This window comes from Perca fluviatilis, chromosome 7, assembly GCF_010015445.1.
Source record: "Perca fluviatilis chromosome 7, GENO_Pfluv_1.0, whole genome shotgun sequence".
Lineage (NCBI taxonomy): Eukaryota > Metazoa > Chordata > Actinopteri > Perciformes > Percidae > Perca > Perca fluviatilis.
This window is the reverse complement of record NC_053118.1, coordinates 31,176,626-31,202,087: the sequence shown is the minus strand read 5'-3', so window position 1 is coordinate 31,202,087 and position 25,462 is coordinate 31,176,626. Positions and strand designations below refer to the sequence as shown.

Genomic DNA, 25,462 nt, shown 5'->3' with positions numbered 1-25,462 from the left:
CATGTGTTTACAAAATACAGTAAATGTTGAGTAAAAATACAGCAGTCATGGAGTAAAAATAAACTATATTTTTCTGCCATTGATCTATTCAACACTAAGCACTGACCAGAATTATTGGCAACTTTCACACCACATTTGAACAGGTGACCAGAGAGCCAAGAGGTTTCCCATTTATTATTTATGCTTTTAAATTAGTTCGCGACATAATGTATTTGTTTACCCCTTCTGAATAGATTCCAGAAAAATACACTTATCATTAATTTATTACTGCATGTTGCATGTCTTGTTTTATGTTATCCAGTAAAAGTGTGATTGAATGAACAATGCTTTTATATTAATGTGAGATTTTTAATCAATGTATTTTTATCATTTGGATTTGTTTAGGTCAGTTATTGGCTTTAAATGGGAAATATATGCAGTTTTCAGTTACCGGTAATTGTTTTCAGAGCCAAACTAACTGGAAAGTTGGGATAATCATGAAAATACATTCATGTTATAACGGATTTTGACTACAATGTTGCATAAAAATGAATATATATCAGAGTAAACGCCTTAATCTAAAAATCACAAAACAATATAGAACCTCATAATTATTATTTGACTCCTTATAAAGTATTGATTGTGAATTTATTTTGTTGCAACTCAGCCTAGTGTCATTTTTTGATGTTTAAGCCATGTGAAAGTTTATATATTTAAATCATAACCAAATACATTGATTGCCTTACCTTGACTCCTATTTGTATATAAATGTCATGCTTCTGAATATTAAAATGATTAGTCATGTGTCTGTCTTTGGCCTTTGAAAAGATTAAATACCAATCCAAAAAGAGACTTTGTTTTCTTTATTGAAAAACACACACAAGATCTACATAAAATGCGTAATACACAGCTTGTGAATAAAATCAGTTAGTATGATTGAAACTCTTGGAGCTGCAAGCAGAAGAGAATATTTCAACTTAATTTTTGTGGAATGTGTTGCATATTATTCATATTTGTGTTTCTGTGTGCAAGTGGCTTAATAGACCAACATTTTGTTCTGTTGTTCTGTTCTAAATCAGTCATGTTCTGGGGATAAAAGGTCTGCAGGTAACGTTGGGGCATGTCTGGTTGGATCTGAATATTGAACCAAACTGTGTTACACAAAAATTGTTAGTGTAGCTTTACTTCAAACAAAAATCAATTGCACACTCAAGTTCTGATTGTTTTAACTTACAAATTGGTCTAAAATAAAAAAATAGTGATTATCATCTACCTTCCAAGTAAGTGCTTAGGCTTGGTTCAACGAGTGTTTATATGTCGATGAACTGTTTATAAACTATACGAAATGCAAATAAACATTCTGCTTCTGGCACAAAAATTGTGCCTCTTCTGTCCCAAATACATGACAGGCCTGTCATTGTTATGCAAATTGCTTTGGTACATATTTAACAAAGGGGTGAAACAAACAACATATTTGTCAACTTCTCAATTTGGAAGGATGTAGCTTATGTAGCTAGTTCCGCTTACAAGAGTACTCACGGTTGACCTATGCAACGGCGATCTCTGGAATGTGTCGTAGCACCTGAAACTCTAACCTGAACAGGTTTAACGCAAAAGTCATCTGTCACAAGATGTGACACCAATCGGTTAATTAAGACCATAATAAACTCCCTCTCCAGGGAAAAAAAATAAAACATTTCTGCAAAAGACTGGAATATCTTTCTGTAGAATAAAGTTATAAACACTAGGGAAAGGCAACATAGTCCATGCAAGTACATTCCACATAACCTGAGTTATTGTTATGTATAGTGTGGGACAATAAAACAGGGCAATGGGGGAGGTGAGCTCTTTGTGATTGGTTATTTGGTCATTGTAAAAGCTGATATTTGCATTTTGTGTTGAGCTAACCAAGTTTTCATAGTGATCAAAGTAGAAAAGCTGTTGGGTGGAGCATTCAAGCAACTGCTGGTTTCACAAAGACATTGTGCTACAAATATTTTTAAATTAAAAATAGGCCATGGCCTGTATCATTCTGAGCCAATGACTCAACAAGTGCAAACATTGTGGTTAACGCGGGGCAATGTATTCTGACTGTAAGACATCCTGATATGCTAAATACATGAATCGAGCATTTCCCGTCATGTCAAAAAGCTTACGCGTAGATGTTAGCTCGCTGAACACCGAACAGCCAATAAGCTGGTTAGATAACATGAGAAAGTGTATTATTTTAGTTACGATTTTTCCTTTTTAATTTCATCTTAATTGAGAGAAAAAACACAGCTCGCCCTGTATCAGGCTTAGCTGAGGTGCTGGAGCTACAAGAACAGGTAGCAAGACTTGCTACTGGTTTTTGCCTTGAAGAAAGTCTCTGACCAAAAGCTTGCTAAATTAAATAGATCTTGCACAGACTTGAGTGTGCAGATGCTTTTTTTCCATTAATTAAATCTTTATAAAACTGCCGGCGCCACGTAACACAATCACTTGAGAAGTAATTTCTTTTTTTTTTTCTTTTTTTGCAACAGAAAGCAAAGCTGTTTTTGTTATGGGTGTTGTCACGGTACAGATGAGAAGGCTAGGTTAGTGATGGGTAAATGGAGGCTGTGCCCAAGGTCAGCACTCCTAAAACTGGACGACAATGACCAAACAATCATGCTTCCTACTTTATGTTTGTCATTTCTAGACCTTGGGCACTCCCTGCTGGCTAACGTTAAGATTAACTGAGTGCAAGGATTTTTTTATTTTTGTTTTTTTGTTTTAAACCATACCACTTGACTAGCTGTAATGTTTCAGCTGTAGGTGGTTTGGTTATGAATACCTGAGAACTAGCTGGTGAGGAGAACTTGTGCTGAGCCATCTTTCCCCACATCTGTGTCGGGGCTCTGGCGGTCTGTGCTGTTGTCTATGTTTATGCCTGTGCTTGTGTTGGTGCTCCAGTCAGCGGAGGCCGGAAAAGTAGCTAGTGGTGCAGTTGGCAGAGTTGGGGTCACCTGAGGCCCTGGGCTGTCAGAGGAGCAGGACGAGGGAGAGACGGGGGAGAAGAGGGAGGAGCAGAGGAGTTTGACAGGGCAGAAGGCAGAGCCCCTGGGAATGAAGTTCACCTTGTTTTTGTCAGGGCATGAGAAGAGAGGGAAGCCTTTTGATTTGCCAGACCTGAAAACATAAAGAAGGTTGAGCTCAGTATTTTTGCTTTTTATATTTTATTAATATGACCGTTTTGATTAAGTGCAAGGTGTTTATCCTACAAAGCAGTTTTGCCCTCATCCCTGCCACCTAAGTACAATGCAAATAAGCTTGGTATCTTTGTTGTACTATTCTCCGACAGGATCTCAGAGTCCATAAAATAGTATAGTAAACTTTATCTATTGTTGTTTTAGTGGTCAGTACACGCAGTGCTCACACAGGGTGCATTTAAAAACAGTTTGTAAAAAAAATAAAAATGAAATACTTACACCATCTCCTCAAACACTTTGACCCTCTCACAGCCTTCTGGAGGTTCCCGTTTAAACATGTAGCTGTTGTTAGGTTTGGGAGATGTGGCAAACTTTGGGAGAGGAGAACTGCACAAACTGTCTGTAAATACCGTAAATAATATGGCATAGGAAAAAAAAAAAGAAAAAACACAGTTAGGACACTTAGGAGCGAAAATGGGCTTAGAGTAGGGATGTGTATCACTTAAGATTTCAAATACAAGTTTCTGTACTGATACTAAATCAACACTGTTTGCAGTGCCTTGCTATTTGGAATATTAACATCCTTTTCTACAAAACACCTTTTTCATTGAACAAAAGAAGCAAAACTTCTAAAATGTTAAACACAAGCTTCCATAGAGGCACTTTGCTGAAATAAAATACAATCTATAAAAAAAAAAACTGTCAAAATTCCAACTTAAATAAAAAACAAGAAAGAATATTCTAAGCAAGAATTTGATGTCAGCTTTCAGTATCTAACCAAAAAGTATTGAGGTTCAATACCCTTTCAAACGCTTTTAGCGTGCAGTGTTGTCCATGTCTCTTTGTCAATGTTTTTTAAGGCCAGAGAACAATCTATGTAACATAAGTGACCCTTTTGAGACGCATGCAAGTAACAATTGACCAATAACTAGACTAGAATAAGTGCAAGCAGCAAATAAATAATTTTTTTTGCATTGCACTCCTATAACATTGTCAGCCTCCAAGTGGAAGTTTATTCAAATTGATGCAGCAGAATTATTCACATCTATTTTATTCCACGTCTTCTTTCTTAAAACCTTTCCCCTACATTACCCACACTGCAACTCAATCGCCGACGTTTAGTCAGAGTTTCAGGTGTGTTATGCTACCTAAAGTAGTAAAGGTTAATGTAGCCTCAAGCAGAGATGAGGAGCAGGCAACAGAGGTCTGGTAAGCTCACTTGTTTCAAACCCCCAATTTTTTTAAATTTTGTAACATCACTTGAGGCAATTTATAAATTTTCTTTGCTTTATACAACTTTTGCACGTAGCCACACTCCCCAAGACCTGTAAACAGACAATGATGTGTAAAATCGGGCATAAAGGGGCATCTGTCAAACAAAAACCACACCTTTGTCGATTTCCTCTGCAGAGCACGGGCTTCCATCAGGAGAGTGGACGTGGTCAGAGCAGCAGGGGCGGGGCGATGGGCTGGAGTCACTTGAAGGGGCCTGTGTGTCCGTGTCACGCGTGTCCCCACTGCTGCTGTAGTGATGCAGAGGGAAGGGGGCGCGGCGGCCATCCACCACATCCATGGCCTATAGGTCAGAGTGCGGAGGAGTTGGTGACAGGTCATGTGTTAACGTACATTGATCCTACAATGTCAGAGTGGTGATGCTTAGCACCTCCTTTGAAGAGAATAATAACTCAAAGGTTACATTCAATCACCCATAACAGGCAATGTGTCCTTGAAAATCCCATGTGAACTGTTCCTGTGCAAGTCGCTGAACAGTTACCTTCTCACTCACTGGACAATGTCATTCTGGGTTAAGAGCATCAGCAAAAACATCCTAATCTAATAATGACTGTAACTGAAAACCCTTTCGTGCGTTTGTCTGTTTAAAGGGCAGTTGGAAAAGCAAACACCACACCAGATGGTAATACTTGACAGTAGATGACTGGCGTGATGTGTGCAGAGCGTTCTGCTTTAGCAAAACCAATTCAAATGGGAGAGCAGGAAAAAAGTGCTTGGTGCACAGCAGGCTGTAAATCTGTAGTGGTAGGTATGTTTATATATGTGTTTAAAAATTGTGTGTGCGTGTGTGTCTGTGACTTTCTAAGAGGGAAGTTTTACAGACCTGCCAAGGTTCAGTACCCCACATCAGTCAAGATTTACGGGTGTCCTCGTCTCTAAGCAATTTAATTCAGTGTGAGTGAGAATATATGTTGTCTGACAGTATGGTGCACAATGCTGCAACAAGTGACTTTACAAGACTGTTTGTGTGCATGCAATACATTTTAAGCATAGCCTAAAAAGCTATTTTTGATCACAAGCATATTCATGTTTATAAATGTCAATTTTGATTGGTGTTGAGGGAAAGTTCTCTGATGTAATCCAAATTGAACATATAGGCCTGTCTCACTCTTTTATCAACAAACATTATTCATGTTAAATATTTCACAGACTAAGTATTAATGTTTTTTGCCCAATGTCAGGTGCAACAAACAACGTCTGCGTCAAGTAGCATTGTGTCAATTGACACCTGCAGAACAGGGGGTGCACTAAAAAGGAGTAGTTAAGGTGCAGCAGCCAGGATATGCCAATCCAGGGAGCCAATTTGAGGAAAGTGCTGCTTTTCTGGAGAGTTGATGCACATACTCCCAGTGAAAGCCCAGAACTCACACCAAAAAAATAGAAATAAATCCTAAATTTCTGTTGTGTTGCATTATGTAGCAATTTCCTATCAAGTTAGCCTGTGAACTTACAGACAAACTGTGTAGGCTATTATATGTAGCTCCTTTTAAATTAGCTGCGTTGACCGTATTTCATTATACACTTTGACACAATTTTGTTGACAATTATGCAGTTCTTTTCACCAACAGAGATATTTTATTGTACAGAAATTCCTACTCAAAAGTTCACCACTTTACTCAACCACAGTTCAAAACACCTGTTCATGTATGTCTTCTTTAGTCTATTGGCTATTTAGGTTTTTTCCTGGCACACGTCACTTACACATTTTGCACTTACTGTGGCGTCTTGTGTAGACGGTTTACATATTTGTGCTCATCATATGTACATTGTATGTACTGGTGTTATTGTTGAATACATATTTCTAAAATTGTATGATGTTTTGTTGAGTTATTATTACAAAATACTTTTTCTGACCTTTTTGAATCTTGCCCCTGAACCTATATTATGTAAAAAGACTAAAACTAACACTAATACAAACTAAACTAAAACTAAGCATTTTCCAAAAATAAACTAAACTAGCAAACCTGTTTTAAAAACTAAATTAAAACTAAACTGAATTTTGAAACAAAAAGTCAAAACAACATAAAAATAAAAACTAATGAAAAATGCAAAACTATAATAACCTTGGGTGAGTTCATCATATGTTGTACACACTAACCTTGCACATTTGCAGTTCAACAAGCACTTTGAATAATTTTTTTAAACTGCTTGACCCGTTGCTGGTGTGTGTACACATTCCTACCTGTATCCCCTGCTCCCAGTCCTCTCTGATAAACACATTTTCTAGCTCGTGGCTGATGCCTTCCACACTGCTCGGCACCCGGCATATGAGGGATTTTGGCACAGGGATTGTTGACAGGGCGGATGAAGTTCCCTTGTACTGAAAAGACCAACAAAAATAAAAATAAAAAAATGATGTACACATCAAATTAATCCTCTCACAATTTAGATCAATTGTGCAATTAAATACATAATACTGCATAAGTCTGACACCGAGATCTGCTTGCGGTATTGAATTGTCACTAAGCCAGTTTTATGAGACAGTTAATGGGTGAGGCGTTAAGTTTAATTACATGTTAATGAAGTTGGATTAAATATCATAGGGAACAAAAACACAGCCATGATTGTGATCTACCACATGTGGGTATGGGGTATAGCATATCATGGTTTACGTTAATTTTCCCACAGTGGTTGATGTGTACTGTTGCTGGGCATCTGTTAATGAATGAACTGCAAACAAGGAGAGGACAGAACATGCCCAGACACATTCCCCTTCTCATTTTGACAGAACTGGTCAAAATGGACACATTAACTAGACCTCCTCAGTCAAATACAGTAAAACAAACATCATAAACCTGGATAATGATCACATATGGCCTATTAACAAGCCTAAAAGTCACATACAAAAATGTGATATAAAAATAAAACAGGCACTTTCAAACAACGGCGCTGTAGCGGAAATGGCTGTCACCCATTACGCTAACGCAGTTCCGAGGATTTAAGACTTTTATTTTGTTCATTTGTAAATAAGTTGCTGCCTGACATTAGCTAAGGTCCTATGGGGTATGTATGACTGCCAATGTTAATTGTTAATTTTGTTTAGATGTGCCAAATTGTCATTGTATCAGTGATTATTGTTAGGACCGTTAAGCTAAAGCTATGTTAGCGCTGTCACTTGTTGCCATAGCAACTCCACACTCCCTGAGCTGTAGCAGAAAGACATGATACACTGTATATAGCGAGACAGTTAATTCTGAGATTGGTGATTTATGATATCATTTTTTTTTTTTTTTAGGTAGTTATTGTGATTTTCAAATTATTGTGTTATTGTGATTCTCTTGTGATGATATTTTGTATAGTATACGTATATTGAGCCACCTACTTAGTTGGCTCAAAGTCTGATGTCAGAGAGTAAAGTTGCCAGTGAAGAAGCCAACGGACTGATCCGTTTTTATTTATTCATTTACTTCAGATTTTAAATGTGTCACCTGTGAGTCTGCTTACACTCCATGGGTGTACCAACTACACGTTATCAACTATGATAACCTACAGCTTTATAATTACTGAACTTCAACTAATGTAGCAAATGAAAAAGTAAAACCCTGATACAGAATTTGATACCATTAACCGAGTAATACAGAAAGCCACCTTGCTCAACACTGGCATGTTTAGTTCTCTTATCTTCAACAGCTGTGGTATGGTTTGGATACCCTGCATTTTATTTGTATGTTTTTTTGCCTGGTAACTAAGCTACCTTCTCATATACCCGTTGTCAGGGTAAAATCTTGCATCACCAAAGTCAGAGTTAATGTTTTTTTTTTACCTGAAAAGAGCTACCAGTGATTCAGTTTGGCATGGCAAGAATATTGACATGAATAACTTACCTGCGGTTGGCATGCAGTGCCATGCTGTGCCTGTTGTTGTAGTTGCAGGGAGCTTTGCTCCCTGTCTTTGCTCTGCCGGCTGACCTGTTTGCTGCGCTGCAGCTGCAGTCTCAGTTTAGCAATCTGCTGGGAAAAAAGTAACATCACTTCAGCAAATGACAGATCACAATTGAGTCGCCAAGGCAATATTAATGTCAACAAGTGACTTTTAACTTTTCCCAACAGTGAAATGAATAAAGCCAGAAGGTGTTCCCAGGGCTGTAACCAATATTTTCTGTCACAATTTCCTAAAGTACAAGGAGATGTCTTCCAATATCTTGTTTTGCTCTACCAAAAGTCCTAAACCCAAAAGATATCCAATTTACTATAATGGAAAGTAAAAGCTGCAAATTCTCACAATTGAGAAGCTGGAACTATCAAATCTTAAATTTTTGCTTAAAAAAGTGAATTAAACAATTCATAGATTATTAAAATAGTTGCCGATTAAGTTTCTGTCAATCAACTGATTAATTACAACTTATCGCTCTACTCGCATGTATTTAACTGTTGGGCTAGAAATATTTGAAATGAAATGATATGAAAATAACTTGCATCTTATAATAAAAATGCATCTGACACGGTTAGTGTTTGGTGGAACAATAACAACCTACACTGATAAGAATATTGTGCCATTTGTTAAATATTTTCTTATCATTTTAAGAATGGCTGGGAGGCTGTCTTCTCTTCCATGGCTAATAAGGGTGTCACGATTTCGATTTTAAATCGAAATTGATTGAAATTAAGTCACAATCTTGAACATTGAATTCAAAAATGGAATCGTCGATATTGCCATGTCATGTTCAGTTGGTTTGTCAAGCGGAAAAAAACACACGTGTTGAAGTGCTGCAAGTCAGTCAATCTCCTGTAACTTAGCTAGAGCCAGTCAAAAGATACTATTGCAACTGCAGATGCTGGAGACCCATCAACAGAACTTGAGCCCACTCCTCTTTCACTGAAGTGTGTGAAAGTGGGGAAGTATTTTGGATTTCCAAGTCTGAGTTACGTTCGCGTCGACAAAAAAGCCACAGTTTGAAAGCTCTGCTATGTGCGTGTACCATATTCTTTGTGTTTACCATTACACATTAGCCTAGCAGCTAGCAGATATTCCTTCTGCTTATAGCTTTATCCCCAAAAAAAAAACGCACTGTTGAATTTCAGCCTGCATGGACGTTTTGTAGCCTAAACAGAGCAGCTTATATTGGTTATATTAGAGAGAGAAACAAGTTAGCGCTCTTTGCTAATCGGTCTCAACTGCTGGTGCTGGCTCAATGGTGTTTAAAGCCCCGAACTAGGCCTTCAAGGCAGCGCTGCTGCTTTATTGACAAATGGTCAAGTTTCCAATTGACTGAAGATAGGTTATTGTTACATTATGTTTTTAATAAAGGTTTTAAATTTGACAATGTAATGTGGTACATTGCGAACAAAAGGTCAGATATTATTACATACAAGTCTAGTCTAAAAATGGCATAGCAACCTGTGCTTTTAAAAAAAAAAATAATCAAGAATCGAATCGTGACCTTAGAATCGAAAATGTAATCAAATCGAGGATTTGGAGAATCGTGACACCCCTAATGGCTAACAACATTAATATGGCACTATTGGGCTCTTCCACAAAAATATGAGCTACTGTGTGCGCCCATAAATTAGAATATTGTTGCAGGCTACTATAGTGCATATAATCAGCCACGCATGTCTGATGATGAAACAAGTTAGGTCAATGGGTGTTTCTGCATCTGGCCCAGTATCAGCCAAAGAACAGGATACCCTTTGTGAGCCTTACAGACACAGTTTAACTATGCAGACAAAGGTGTGGTCTTCAACGCTGATCTTGTAAACCTGGCAACACAGTCAACAAAGAGACTTGCTCTTTTCATAGATGTCCTCCCACACATGTAGTTGCAGAGGTGCAAGAGCTAGAATACAATTCACATCATTCATTGAGTGACCACAGCGGTCGATAAAGTCCAGGCAATCCTAAGGTAATCACAGAGGATGAGAAAGAAAGGTTTTCCTGGCTGTGCTATGCTATGCTATGGATTGTACAAGCCAAGGTCCTACGATTGTCTGTAGAAAGTTGAACACTACATTTTTCTAGTGGGCCTAGTTGTACAGGGAGTGTGTACATTTAAACTTGACTTGAAGTTCTAAAATCTGATTATAACAATCAGATTTCGTGAGATCACAGCGCTGTGAGTCCATAGCCGGGAAAACACGCTCTTTGGCATTTTTGCAATGTAGTTCTGCGTAGTGGTCTTTACATCTGGTTAAAGTGGATTCTTGACAGTGTACTTGTGAGGGTGTAGAAAACGGCTCTGAATGATAGTTTTTCTGGTCAATACTAACCAAAACCCAAGACTTGTGTACCATTTATATTTTGAAAATAAATATTGATGACACACAGATGTCAAATCTTGTGGCAGAAACAGGAAAATAAGAATGTCTATTGTGTTGCAGGGGTATATGTCATCTAAAGGCTTAAGCAACATAAGTTACCCTCAATCAGTTTACTCCGTGCAAGCTAAGGTGGGAACAATATGGCAGGATCACCCTTGAGAGGAACTCCTGCACCGTCTCTCAAAAACAACAGGCCATAATGAGATGCAAGGGTGCAGTTGAATGGGAAACAGAGGAGAGAAGGAGGTTAAATTTAGACTGTGGTCTGGAGAGTTGAAGACCTAATAGCTCCATGTGGTCGGCTGGTTGGCCACCAAGCCCAGCAGATAGACAGGAGTGGAAACCAACTTTAAGGAGCGTAATATTTAGGCTGACCTCAGACCCTGACAAATCAAACACATTTTCAATAAATGGAATGAACCTTAAAAAATGACAAAAACATGCTCTTTGAAATGGCTGTGTGATTGTTTTAAACCAGTCTGATCTATCTTATTAACACAGTGGAGTAGTGTCAGCAATCTGCCTATTTGTGGGGTTTGTTGTCAGAAGCAGCTGTGACTTGGGTGAAGCAAGGTTAAGACAATTGGATCTACCTCTTTGAGGTGGTCCGCGCTGCCCCAGGAGGCTGACCGCTGGTGAGGACTTCCTTGTTCTGCTCCCTCATCAATCCAGAGACCTGGAGTCTGAAACAGATAAATACATAACCACATGTTACACAACTCTATATCATGTCCTCTAACACAGACACAACTCATGCTATCCATACATGCACTAAATGTACTGTGCAAAACTGTGGCCACCGAATGGCATATCTTATGATGCACAGGCACACAAAGATAAGTATGATGTACTCCTGCACAAGAGCTTAATAACACGTTTCCATTGTGTGTAGATGCAAATATATCTAAATAGAATACAGTACATCTCCACTAAAGCCTAGGATTAAGTAAGCTGCAGTTTCTGAGATTTGTTAACGTGTCAGGGTGGCCTAACGTTTACAGGCATCAAATAACTGAAAGGACACAGATGTAGTCCTTGTTCAGTCTTGTTGAATATATGCCCATCAAGAGTCACATGTCCTATTAAATGTCCTTAATCGTTTTCTATACATTTGTTTATTTGCACAATAAAAATACAGTATATGTACACACACATTTCTACCTACATATACTCAAATGTACACTAATTTAAAGTAAATAAAAGCCTGTGCAGGAGAAGAAGGAAACTAAAAGCTTATACAAAGACCTCTCCTAAAAAAACTTATAAAATGTCCTTGATAAAGACAATAAATAGCCGATGTGCCGCCTCATTGTGAAGTCAGTGAGCATCAACTAAATACCTTAAAAAGTAAAATGTTTGTATAACAGTTGAGAAAGAGGTGGCTAAAAGCAGTAATGAGTGTTGTCTGCTCAAAAGTAAAGCTGAAAATCTGGAATCAATGAAAATGAGGAAAACAGATGCCTCATAAGATGCCATCCCTGAGGAAAGAATTACATTCAGCAGAAGAAAAAAAAACCAAGTCATAGCAATGCTTCCATTCGTAAGAATGTTACAATAATAAATAATAATGGCAACATCTGTGGCAGGGCATAAAACCATTTCTTTTGTCTATGGGCTAAACCGACTAGTACATTGCGAAATCCACCAGTCATTTAACAAGCCAAATATAGTTAGAGAAAATAATTACAGGGCTAGCAAATAATTTATGGTTACCTGCCTTGTCAGCCATAGGTGACATTTACAAGGACTTTACTAGCAGCAGGTGCTAGTCTCCTACCTTGGAGTTTCCATCTTTTCACCTTTAGTTAGTCTGTAAATAAGAATAACTATTTAGCCTATAAACACCACTGATTTGGAAGAATATGTACAGCACAATGCTAGGCTTATCCCAGGTCAATGAGTCTACAGAGAATTTTATTTGTCGTTAGTAACATAGTAAGAAAACATCTCATATACAAAACATTCCCTACCAGAGAGCATAGAGGCAGTTCTGTCTCACTGAACATGTCTTTTAGAACTCTACTGCATAAACAAGGAAACGGTTAAGTTATGTAAATATATGCAAAAAACAGAAACCGGCTGAGGAGGTTTCATAGGGTTGTCTGAAACCACATACTTCCCTCTGATTATGCATATCAACAGTGCCTCTGGTCCTCAAACATCTGACATTTTATGGTCAGCACAGTAGTACAAAACATCTTAAATGTCAGTGTCTTTACACTGCCTTATGTCTGACCCCACACAAACAGAAAAACCTCTATGGCTCTCCAACTAACGCAGAAGCCTTGCCCTATGATATGGAATATCACACTGTGAATAATGAGGAACACCCGTGAAGCCCTTTGCACTGGATTGCTGGCGCTGGTTTCCCCAGAAAAGGACAGCGAATTAAATGGGTGCTTGTGCTCTCATAAAGGGACCACTGTGCTTGGCTACACTGGATGGCAGATGTGAAGCTAGCCTTTAGCATTAACATTTTGTGCATGGCCTATGGAAGGGATTGTGCTGTTTGATGCCTCTGCCAGACATTGAGGGACTTGATGCTGCAGCTTAATCTGTTCATACAGAATGCTGTAAAAGGGCAGACAGGCTTTATAGAGTTGTGGACTTAGCTGTTGAGGAAAAACTAAGTTCTCACAGATGTTCTATGACGTCAAATAGGGAGTGCTACACACTACTTGTAACTCAATGAAATATGAAACACTTTCATTTGGCAGTAAGTGATATGTGTAGGTTTTTATAAAGCTGTGCAATACTGATAAAAATGAAAAGCACAAAAGAAATGGAGGGGATTGTGGTAGGGGTTCATTGTCACTCTGGCAGAACAAAGTGGTGTTATTTGACATTTCAATTAAAAACCCATTCTATTCAGTTATTTACAAGTGGTATTTTTTTCATATTCAAGTGTTACTTCATTCTCATTTTCATGAGCCTTAAAACAAATGCATCGTTTTCACATTATAGTTTGACATATGGTAATGAATAGGTGTTACTTTTATGACAGCAACTTTCAGCACACAAAATAAGTTCAGTTAATGACAACTGAGGTGAGAATTAAGCCTGCACCTAGTACTCTAGTTGTTGGCATTTTAGCTGACATTTAAACAAACATGTGCTTGTGGGTTTATAAATCCATTACCAAGCACTCAAATGTTTCTGACACAAAAAGGGACTTTCTATATTTATCCATGCTTTTGTTTTAAATCTCAAGATAGTTAATAACTTTAGATATGTCATGGGGCCACAGGTGTCAAGGTAGGGGTCACATTTTTCTTTATGGTGAATATCTCAGTAACTCCTAACTTTCCCCCAGGTATACATAGTAAGGCCGGTTACACACTGGAAGCGTCGCGCGAGCGTGTCAGCTGTGTGGCGTGTCCGTTTATATTTCGGCTCCCATGTTAACAAGTTAGAGCTTACACACTGCCGGCGTGAGACGTGTGCCTGCTAGAAATAGAACCGACGCCTATTTTTCACACGAGACGCGAGCGTGTTGGAAGCGTTTCCAGGCAAAATAGAATAGGAAAATATGTTTATATGTCATTTAGACACAAATACATATTAATAAATGACATATTGATGTTTGAAAGTCAAGGTTTTGACATCAATGTAGATATAAATGTAATACAAAATTTCAGAGAAAAGATTTTCAAATATTGCACCTGTCATACAGGATGAAATATTCTGTAACATATTTTGCAGTCAATACTGCCGACGTTGTCTTGCTTTAATCAAATCAGTAGGCTATATATAAATGGTAGGATAGGCTACGATAACAACGTAGTGTGTGTTCTGAGTGACGGTCCAACATCAGATAGGCTATATAGGCTCTTTACAGCTACACCAAGTTGTTCAGACAGCCCACTTACCCATTTATCAGAGTTTGAATCTGTCGGCACTATGTCCCGAGACTGTACCTAGCAGCAGGAGCAGCGCCGCGTCAGACACGCTTCTGGTATGTAGGACACAGAAAAATCCACGCAGCTGAGACGCAACAGAAACGCCATGCTCGCGAGACGCGTGCAGTGTGTAACCGGCCTAAGACAAGACTGTTAAAAATACTACAGCCTGGGGCGACCTCTAGCTCACCCAGTAAGAGCGTGCGCCCCATGTAGGCTGAATCCTTTGCAGCGGCCAGGGTTTCGAATCCATCCTGCAGCCCTTTGCTGCGTGTCATCCCCTCTCTCCCCCTTTCCTGTCTATCCACTGTCACTTAAAAGGGAAAAGCCCCAAAAAAATAATCTCAAAAAAAATAATTAAAAAAATACTACTACAGCCTGTTGTTAAAAGAACACACACTTTTATTTAACCCAGAGGCCCCTTAATCATTCTAGCTCTTGAACTTCCGGACTGAGTTTTGTGTTTTGTAGACTTGGTTACCAGGTGTTGTGCCTGATAATGCACTGCTGTAGTGCAGATAAAACTCTGTTACCGTAGCCTGCAGCTTGCTTCCCATTATGCTTCCCACCCAAAGGGTTACATGCAGGCAACATCCTCAAGAATCCAGCTCTCTTCCAAAGCAGGAAATAATGACTGGGCTTCAATAGAAGTGCAGTGGAATTTAAGCTGGTCTGTTTAGATTGCATGTCGAGACATGTGAGCAAAGTGCCACTGCTATCATTTGATGGCTTTTAAAGATGAGCAGAACATGCATTCTGACTTGGTGAGTTGGCTTTGTTTATCTGTTATCTTGTGTGTGTCTAAAACTCATTGAGCATTACGGAAAACTAAATAAATCTCTACGATGGCATTTTCGTTGTTTGTTCTTACTGCATTCTTCTTTATTCACATAAATGATAAACAGTTTGCATTATGCTCATATAAAGCAAACAAGCAACCAGTCCATCCATAAACTCCAATTGGTCCAAAACTCAGCTGCCCGTATTATCACTAGAACCCCAACAACTGAACACGTTACTCCACTCCTTAAACAACTGCACTGGCTCCGTCCAATACCGTATTGACTTTAAGATTCTTCTTCTCACTTTCAAAGCCCTCCATAATCTCTCTCCTCCATACCTCTCTGAACTCCTTCAGCCCTACACTCCATCCCAAACTCTCTGATCCTCCTCTTCCTCACTCACATAAATAAAATGCATTATTATTATTATTAAAATGGGGCACAGTGATAGCAGATACCATGTAATATAGCACTAAAGTAGGATTAAATGTGTGTGTCTATTTTAAAGACCCTGACACACCAAGCCGAAAGATGGATGTCTAGTTAACGGCAGGCAGTCGTTAAGCATTAGAGGGCAACTTGTGTCAGGCACCATTGTTTTTATCGGAAGTCATCTGTGAAGAAAAGTTTACAGCTTCAGTTCCAAATGTTTCCAAGATATTCTCATTTTATATTCCAGTCCGTTTAAGCAGATTCACAGTGGAGTAAAAGCAGCAGGCTGGTTTGTTTGTCTTTCCTTTATTTTTCAGATTACAAATGCAGACTGCTCATTAGTCATTTCCTCTCATGCAGGCGCAGAACGTACATGCATGTCAATGGTCAGCTGGCCATTGGCTGTAGTCTTTGTGTTGTGTTCAAGTGCAACTTTTAACAGAAGACGTGAGGCGATGCAAAATGTTTGATCAGTCTGCCTTTGTCGGTTCTAGTTCTTTGAGGTCGGCTTGGTGTTTCAGGGCCCTAATCTTCATACAGGCATTCTCTGTGTTCTGTAACCAGAGGGCCTATTGCACACAGACCTATCCTGGAACAGTGATTAGCATATGTATGGGCCCTCTGCTCCTCAACTCCCACACAAAAGGCAGGCGGGCCGTGCAGCCACAAGGGCCAGGTGGTAAGCAGTGGGATTTCTCCTCGACTCACCCACAGCCTGGGGGACAGGTGCAAACAACTTCACCTCCATGCAAGGCTACATAACAGCTCAAAAGAGAGGCTGTCTTGAACTTGTGTAATGCACAACAAAAGAGGCCAGGAACCTTTTGTCTGCTGCTCTCTGCTGTTGTCTAATAGAGAGAGCTGGGCCCAGGCATAGCTTTTTAACAGGAAGTGGTCTCTCACTATACTTGGGGGAGTTTGTGCATTTAATGGCTCAAGGATTTTCAAGAGTGTCACTCTCTCCCACATCATTTCAAAATAGCCAAATGTTTCCCATCTACAATTTCCACAGCTTTGACAGACATAGATCTCTTAAACTGGATTTGCATTTTAGTCAGCCTTCAATCAGATCTTTGCTGATAATGGCTGGGAAATATCAACGAGGCCATGTCACTATAGCACAGACAATTATCACAATGTGCCAAACAGTATGTCTACAAGAACACTGTGTATACGTGCCCAGACGTTCAAGACCTGATAATTATCAAATTGATTTTCCATACTTGTCCAGTCTTTCCAGGGCTGCACAGGAACCCTGTAATAAGAGGCATTTACTCTGCATACAGCCACTTCAAGAGATCTTGTAGGCCCTCTCACCACTTCCTCAGCCTACACACAAAGAAATGCGAGGCAAATGAGGGGTTAAAGGGATGAAGCCCATGTAAATTAGGCTTGGCGGTCTTCATTCAGACACATGAAAGGCTTCTGTTAGTAAAGAGGGAGCAGCCCTTGTCATGATCATGCATAGTCAATATTCTTTCGTAACACAAAGCCACTCCAAACCAACAACCACCCAAAAATTAAGCTCTTAGAGAAAAACTGCATTTAGCCATCCGTCACATGGAAAGATTAGTGGGTGATCATGTGTGGGCTGCTATCCAGGAATAATGTGATGAGGCTCAATATGAAATCCATGCATAGGTCTTATGAAGTGTTATAATGTATTAAAATGTAGTGCTATAAGGGAATTTCAAAATATTTACAGCAAAGTCGATTTGGCCTGTATTAGCAGCAGACTCCTCCTCCAGCCACCAGATTACAATAACTTTGTTAAATCTTTGGCCACGGCTTGTAAATTTGTCTCCTCTACCAGCTACTACGACACAAACCAACAATTATTTGGAAATCCTAACAACCCTAATTTGCTGGGAGAAATGAAAAGTGAGTGTGGAATTTGGGTATTTACCAAACACTCTGGCCAAAGTGCGGGCCATATGGCCATATTACGATATCTTAAGGTATTTTTTAGAGCTGAAACGATTCCTTGAGTAACTCGAATAATTTGATTACTAAAAATCCTCGATGCAAAATGATTTGCCTCGAAGCTTCGTTTAATTAATGTTAACAAGGTTGTATCGCTCACGGTGTTTCCGCACACATGATTATTACTGTCGCACAACGGGCTGACGCTGCTGGCGACATATGCCATGAAGACGGATTACAAAATGAAGAAAGAGCATAAGGGGCTAAGAGAAGAGACAGGCGGGAGAAAACGACAGCAAGTGTCCAAAGTTTGGAATCAGTTCAAACATAATTAAAACAAAAACTCTGTACAGTGTCTACTGCAAAATCGAACTAGCTTACCACAATAATAGCACGACGTAAGTGCTTCAGTATCTCAACAGAAAACATTGAGTCCAACTTAAATCATCCATTCCACGAAGCGGACCCGACAAAAGTAAATCACACAGTCGTATGGACGATGAAACTACACCAAACACAACAACTACCAAAAACAAAGACAAGAAAATACGTAGCGGTGACCACGATCTGATCTAAAGAGCCGGAAAAACAGCTGACTGTTGCACACCATTTTCTCTCATTCTCTCTCTTCACGAAGAAACAGCTGATCAACAATCTACTAGCATAAGCTGTGTGACATTGTAATCAAATATATAAATGAAAATAGGCTGAGTATAACTACGGTAATATTTACATATAGGCCTATATACGGATCAGTCTCAGGTTGAAACCTGTAGTTCTGAAAATTAAGTTGCACAAGCTAAGGTAATGTTTATGCATGTTTAATGTATGCCTTAGTTTGAGGTTGTTATTGCATTTCAGAAAATGTTTTCTTTAAAAATCTCTCTTGTAATATGGCACTTAAATGCAGTTAATGTTTAGTTTTTTGAAAGATGACATTGTAAGCAACGTAGGCAATACAAATGTTGCTTTTTCTCTTCAATAAAACAAAAGTATTTCTTATCCGATTACTCGATGGAATAATCGGTAGAATACTCGATTACTAAAATAATCGATAGCTGCAGCCCTAGTATTTTTGCTATGTCAAACTTTAAAATAACGAGAACCATATTGGGTTAAAACGCTTCCTGCTCATGATTATTAAACAATCTTCAGCCTGGTGTTTCTTGTGCAGTGAGCTTTTTCTCACACATCCCCTCCTGAATATCACTGATTAAGCCATTTGACTCTTCTTTCCTAACTTGATTTCTTCATTTCTTTTTACTGATTAATTACCCAAATCCGAATGTACAATGTAATTATCAATCAATCAATCAATGTCACCTGCTGAGCTGAATCAAGCAGATCATGCATCACGTCTCTAGATCAATTTGGTAACAAGAAGACAACATATGTGCACGTGTGATGTAGCGCCTCTTCTCTTTGTCTCCGAGATGGTTTTTTTTCTGGAACCAAATACGATGCAGTGATTTGGTATGCACCTCAAATTTAGGGCAGAAAAATGGAATCCGGGGACCCCATAGGTCCGTGGCACTCTGCCAGGGGGTCCATCAAAAGTTTTCATATTCATTCATTTAAATTATCATGATATAAAAATGAATACTTTTTTTTTTTTTTTTTTTTTAAAACAAGAGACTTAGACAAGATAGTTCATGGAATAATATTAAAAAAATTTAAATCTATAACAGTTAATAGATTACTTCCTAATCTAACAAATCTATATGTAGGGGGTCCCGGTATTCTCTATCTTGTAAGGGGTCCTTGGCTGAAAAAAGATTGAGAACCTCTTTTAACATTTTGAATTTGCTACCACTGATTTGCGCCACTGACTGGCCTCTTCTCCAAGGCAACAGCAGCCGAGGCTCATGGATAGTACTATTTTGACCAGTCTACCATCCAAGTGGAGGTTATGGCATAAACCAACAGGATCATTGCATGATCTATGAGAGTCCCACATTTCTGTTTAGTAACTTTAAGATATTGTTTAAAACAATTTTGCAATGGGAATACACAATTTGCAAAGGAAAGACACTTCCAGGACCAGCGGCTCCTCCTCTTTTGCAACTCTATTATAAACAAATAATATGATATGGGCCACCCCTATTCAGGCCTTTAGCCAAGATAGTGTTTTTTTTCCTGAATGGTATGTACCTGTGTGGCTTTGTCTTTCATACATGAAGGGTAGGGTCCATGGGAGTCCCGAGGCCACTGGCCAGTGAGGTATGGCCCTGTGATGGCATCCAGGGAAGATGTCCGCCGGATAGCACTGGAACTCCGAACCTGTAACTTGGACCTTTCTGCTGTGTATTGGGAAATAACACACACACACACACCACACACACCACACACACCACACACACACACCACACACACCACACACACACCACACACACGTAAGCAATATTCCCAAACACCCCCCTGAGGCATCTTTGAATTCGGTGTGCCAACTTTCCTGATTGTGTCAATAAGACTAATGTTCAACATACAGTACTAAACTGTAACCGTGTGATAAATCTCTCAGTACAAATGTGTGGCAAAGGACTGGGGGCCTTATTTTAAGTGACACAAAAATATAATCGTTTCGCATTTTTGGCAAATAATCATGAACGACCTGAAACTAAAAGCAATTGTATAATCAAAGTCTTACTGTCAAAATAAGTTTTTTCTTGGCCTAGTTTCTTTAAATGTGTTTTAGTGGGAGCACAGAAGGCATTTTGGGTAAATCTTCACATCACAAGAATAGAAATATATTTGTCAATCCCAGAATTAATTGTTACTCAGGTCGCTGGCTGAAAAAAAAAAGTTAGACTATCTCCAAAACGAAGAAAACTAACACTTCATCTTCACCTGTTAACTACCTCAATTAACAGTGTTTTATTGAGACAAGACCTGGCATTGCAATCTGTTCTAGTTCTTGAAGTGTGGACAATTTTTCTAATCTCATAAGTATTAGTGCAGGGCAAACAACAGGCTTGAGAGATGAGGCCTGAAGCAAATGTAAATGTCTGAGCAGGAGTATCTGATGTTATGAGAGCAATCTGCTGTGAGCCAGAACAGTTAGGCACACACCACCCACATAAGAACTCATAAACAACCACACCACAATGCACATTAATACTGCCTGCATCCACTCAACATTCCTGCAGTGACACGCAGTTAAAAAAAGAAGAGAAAAATATAACACAAAAACATTAGCTTGAGAATAGCATGACATTGCAGTAAGAGCTGGATTAAATTTATTAGCCTCTACTACACATTGTGTTACTACTAAAAGCAAATGAAAGCTCCTTCATTTCCGCATTAAAGACAGAATAAAGGAATAACATGATGATCAGGAAACAAGCTCATTTGTTCCATTCCTTGTCTGAGTAGGCTTAGGCAGAGGCATTTCCAACATGAACACACAAACCAACAGACACAGACTAAACTATCTACATGAGGCACCCCTCTCCTAGCACAACTACATAGCCATTCATTGTTGTTCTTTGTTCATAGAGTACACAGGCCTAACCACCCAAAGGTATTGCCTAAGTAAGCTTACTGGGCTACAGTAAAATTCCCTGAAGCGTTGTAGACAAAGGAAGCAGGCTAAATTTCCATCAATATTGATATAGGCCAAGCCAGTGCTCTCACAACTGGGATTGTGGTTATTTTCCATCGTCTCCCCACTTGCCAGACTAGAATAATCTCCTGATGAGAAAAAAGAAACAGTGTGAAACAAGACATCAAAGCAGTCCATCTGCTGATGGTATATGTGATATTAAAAGGAAAATTTTCAGGTTTAATTTTAATAAGAACATTTCTTTACCAGGCATTCTGCAAGCTGTGAAAAAGTCTCTGCATTTTCAGGGGATAAATGGGTGGTTTATTAACTGTAGAGCAAAATGTGAAAACAAACATGTGGTCCAGATCAGTAAACCATAGCAGATGGTTCCTGCAGGTTTTCAAAAGGCTGCACGACATTTGTTGAAAGAAAAAAAAAAAAAAAAAAAGAAAATCACTACAATTTAGCTTTATCTTGTGATCACAGAACAAAATCTCAGTTGGTAACTCAGAATTTCTCAAAATGTTTTTTAAATTTTTTGTTTGTGCTAAACCTGGTAGGGTTTTTATGCAGGGATTTCCCTACCAAGGGAATGAACGTAAAATCAATGTGAGCATCAAAACTAACAAAATACTTTTTTAAACCGATTTAATTTTTGTAGTGGGTCCCCAGTGGTCTTCTTTAGCAAGTATTTAAGCTTTTTGATTGTTTTTTTATGTATTATCTGCTCTAGCTTTTTTTTTTTTTTTTTTTTTTAGACATTTCAGACAGATATGGTAATAATTAATGGTCCAAAATTTTCTTCAGGTAGGACCCCTAAACCCTCTGCAAAATATGTGCACCTACGTCTTACACAAACCTAGGGAAAACACTGCATTATGTATCACTTTAATAGACACACATAGATTGTCTTGGACACATTTAATTCAAATTACCTACACAGTAATGAAACATGGAATTACTCACTATCAAGACACAAGCTTGGTTATTGTCATCTTATTGTTAAGAATGGGTGCTAGGAGAAAATCAAAACAACACATACAGTGTCTGATTAAACAAACACTGAAAGGCCTTCCCACTACTTATTTGCCAAAATGATTTGTCATAGTAATCACTATAATATAACAACTGAATTGGTATGAGTTTTGATTCTGTAAATACTTATGATACTGTGCATTTATGTACTATATATCATTTAAATAAAAAACATCAATTACATATTCATGGAAAAACTCTTTAACCACTAGGCCACCCTGCAGTTCATATTTCAAAAATGAGTTGCTTAAGATAAAAAAGTGTGCTTATTGCAAGCAGTAATTAAAGCAATGTCTTTCATACAATATGAATAATGATATAAATCTTGGCGATGCATCATGATATTTTAAATAAGTTTCAGCATCTGTCCCTCAGCTGGTCAGGAAATGGCTTGTAGCATTGTTAGCATCAGTCAACGAGTCCAGTGGGTACCTCTCACAACAAGCTAGCTTGGACTAGTTTGAGTGCATCTCAATGGCTGAGGAGGGTATGCTAATAGTGCTAACAATTCCAACTTTTATAGCAGAAAAGATTGAGCAAACTTAAGGTCAAAGTTAAGGTTAACCAGATGCTACACAGTCAGTTATGTGCAGGCTAATACAACTGCACAAAAAAAAGCACAGTTCCACCAGAGTTCACTGATTTGGACAACACGCTCATTTTCACATTTGGTCCTACTCTGCAGTTTGAATGAGTGACAATGAAGCAGGGCTGTTTCAGCACAGCTGGCACTTTGACAGAGAGCAGGACTATCATTGTTGGGACAGTGTGGTAAGTGAATGATGTCATGCTGGTAAACCTAAAAAAGGTCATTATGTGGAATAGAATACTCTTCACTCTGTCCTTCATCATTAGGCTCTGAACTGAACTGTTTGAACACCAGTGCAGTCCATTACCAGTGTGACATTTTTTGGCACTAACACTTATGGTACTGCAAGGCACTTTGGGCTTAATTTCCCACCAAATGGTAAGCATTATGTCTGCAAGTGGGTTCAAAGTACTACAATGAATGATAAATTACAAAGTGCAAAACCTCCTGCTTTGGTCACATCAAGTTGGGTTGCTGTAATGAAAAATGAAGATGACTCAATCACATTTGCATTTTTTGACTGCTAGTAGCCACCGACCTACCCTACATTGATATGATCATAGTCGTCATCATCCGAGGCCTCTCCTGCGTGTTTGGACTGTGAGGTCACAGCGATGAAGGAGGGTTAAGTCTCCATCATCCCCGCCAACATGAGACACTGGCCTGGGTTAGAGGTTGTCTCTTTCAGAGGACTGAGGTATGCGTGGCATGCCACTGGGGTGGGAAATAAACACCAAACGCTAGCCAAACACGGGTGAAATTCGTCATGCCTGGTAAGTCTGCCTACTCAGTTGTTATGGAAGAGATTTCGTTTCCTGCCTTGCATGGTACACTGGTCAAGGTTGGAGGTCATCTCATTCAAAGAACTCAGGAATGTGAAGCACATCACAAACATTAAATTCCACACACAATTCCACAATAACTACCATCCTGCACTGTAACAAGAGGGCTGCCATTTTGGCACAAAAACGTAAGAGGGAGAAGCTATTAAACGTGACTAACGAAGGTAGCATTGATCCAGCTGGTGTACTGAGGTTGCTGTGTGGCGTGTTGCGATTTGTGACCTAATCTTATGAACTACAGAACACTCTAGTAGTTAAAATACCTGAAGCTTTTCATGGGAACTGATGCAGTCAGAAGAGGTTAACAGAACTAGAAGGAGTCTCTTTTTGTCTCCACATACTGGAAGAGCAAGCTGTATTCAGACATATCACAATGTGCCTCGCCATATACTGTGTGGTTATGTGTGTGTTTTGTACATAAAACACAGGGTTTACAGAAAAAGCAGTATTCTTCCAACAAAAAGAAAAATTCAGTTCTGGCCTAGAAAAGGATACTGCTACCAGTCTGGAAAACAGCTAGTGTTCATATTTGGCAGGAAAGGCTGTCACATAAATGAGATTTAGTATAACACTAGGAAATGCGGATTTAGGGCTGCCTGAACTCTCATGTCCTTCAGTTTATCTCTGTATCACTTTCAAGGAGCAGCTTAGCGTGACACTGAATGACACAGCACTAGCCTCTGTTATCCATGTGTAAGGCAACATGGTGAAGCTCAGCATTTGTTCTTAATGTGGTGTCCTCCATGCTGTATGTATGGAGTGAGGTCAGAATAACACCTGACTATTCACTCAGCACTGCCTCTACTGGGACCGACGTGGCCCCTTTTACAACTGAAAACATGTCTTTCTGCCAATTCTCTCCTCCCCCTCTCTCCTGTCAAAAGTCCATAGGAAATGAGAGAGCCAATAGTGCACTCTATTCTCTTTTTAAGTGCCTAATTGTGTAAGTGGATGATAGGCAAAATAGTTAATGCATCAACCTTCTGCTGATCAAGTTCCAAACTTGCTGCAGACTTAAAAGGTTACTACCTCAAATATAATATTGGTCCCCATTTTTTGCACAATGAAAACATTCTACGGTAATTAAATTGTGTAACTGTATACCAGTTACCGTAACAAAAAAGTGACCATGACAAGTTATCAGTGGGCAACAGCACGTGGTGACATGGCATTTCTTGGCTTATGTAATGCAAAACAGTTGAAGAAAAGCGTTTTTACCTCTGGAAACTGGAGAGTCTGGGGGACAAGAGGAGTCCTTATTTTCGGGGGACAGTCTTTGCTTAGCGTTTGCACTTCCTGAACTGAGTGACGGGCTGGAGGGGGGACTTGAGCCCCTGCTGTTCGTGGCACCACTGTAGAGGGTCTGTGACCGCGTCGGGCTGCTCTGACCCCCACGCAGGAGCTGGTAGGGCACGGTGGCACGGATGGGGTGCAAACGGCAGCTGCTGTTGTTGTTGTACGAGCCGGGGGAGCCCGCATTGCTGCGTCTCACCCTCGGCTGCTGAAGCGAGTTGCTGGGGGCTGACATCCTCTTAAACAGGCTGTAAATCCTCTCGCAGTAAGAAAGACGTACTGCCAAAGTTGCTGTTCCTCTAGAGGCGGAGAAGGTGGTGGTGTTGAGGGGGAACGGTAAGATAAACATTAGCTTGTTAGCAAAAAAAACGTTAGCTTCCTTTTTTTTTTTTATTTCAACTCATGCACTCGAGAGACAAAAACA

At 39.3% G+C, this 25,462-nt stretch overlaps 1 protein-coding gene and 1 long non-coding RNA gene across 6 annotated transcripts in view; one reads left to right on the top strand and one right to left on the bottom strand.

Moving 5' to 3' along the window:
• Positions 1–827: 827 nt before the first annotated feature.
• Positions 828–25,299, bottom strand: LOC120561996 (glucocorticoid-induced transcript 1 protein-like). Of its 5 annotated transcripts, none has more exons than XM_039805381.1 (8): positions 24,964–25,299; positions 19,887–20,035; positions 11,293–11,382; positions 8,267–8,392; positions 6,625–6,762; positions 4,539–4,725; positions 3,429–3,549; positions 828–3,129 (listed from the first exon to the last, which is right to left on the bottom strand). In XM_039805381.1, the coding sequence occupies exons 1-8, from the start codon at positions 25,271–25,273 to the stop codon at positions 2,802–2,804; spliced, it is 1,449 nt and encodes a 482-aa protein (XP_039661315.1). In that variant the 5' UTR covers positions 25,274–25,299; the 3' UTR covers positions 828–2,801. The 5 variants fall into 5 exon arrangements, with proteins under 5 accessions (XP_039661315.1, XP_039661316.1, XP_039661317.1 ...); XM_039805382.1 differs by having other exon boundaries at positions 8,267–8,389; XM_039805383.1 differs by having other exon boundaries at positions 19,887–20,032.
• Positions 25,255–25,462, top strand: part of LOC120562002 — a 10,045-nt gene continuing 9,837 nt past the window's right edge. Inside the window, exon 1 of the long non-coding RNA XR_005639676.1 lies at positions 25,255–25,374. This is a non-coding gene — a long non-coding RNA (uncharacterized LOC120562002). The remainder of the gene's footprint in view (positions 25,375–25,462) is intronic.

What these genes read in the sequence shown, in the direction of transcription:
- LOC120561996 (XM_039805381.1), bottom strand. Translation starts at nt 25,273, where the DNA reads ATGTCAGCCCCCAGCAACTCGCTTCAGCAGCCGAGGGTGAGACGCAGC. An exon ending in ACTGGGAGCAGGGGATACAG is followed by an intron (nt 4,726 to 6,624) that starts GTAGGAATGTGT and finishes TCTGACCTATAG; the next exon opens with GCCATGGATGTGGTGGATGG. An exon ending in AAAGTGTTTGAGGAGATGGT is followed by an intron (nt 3,130 to 3,428) that starts GTAAGTATTTCA and finishes TTATGTTTTCAG; the next exon opens with GTCTGGCAAATCAAAAGGCT.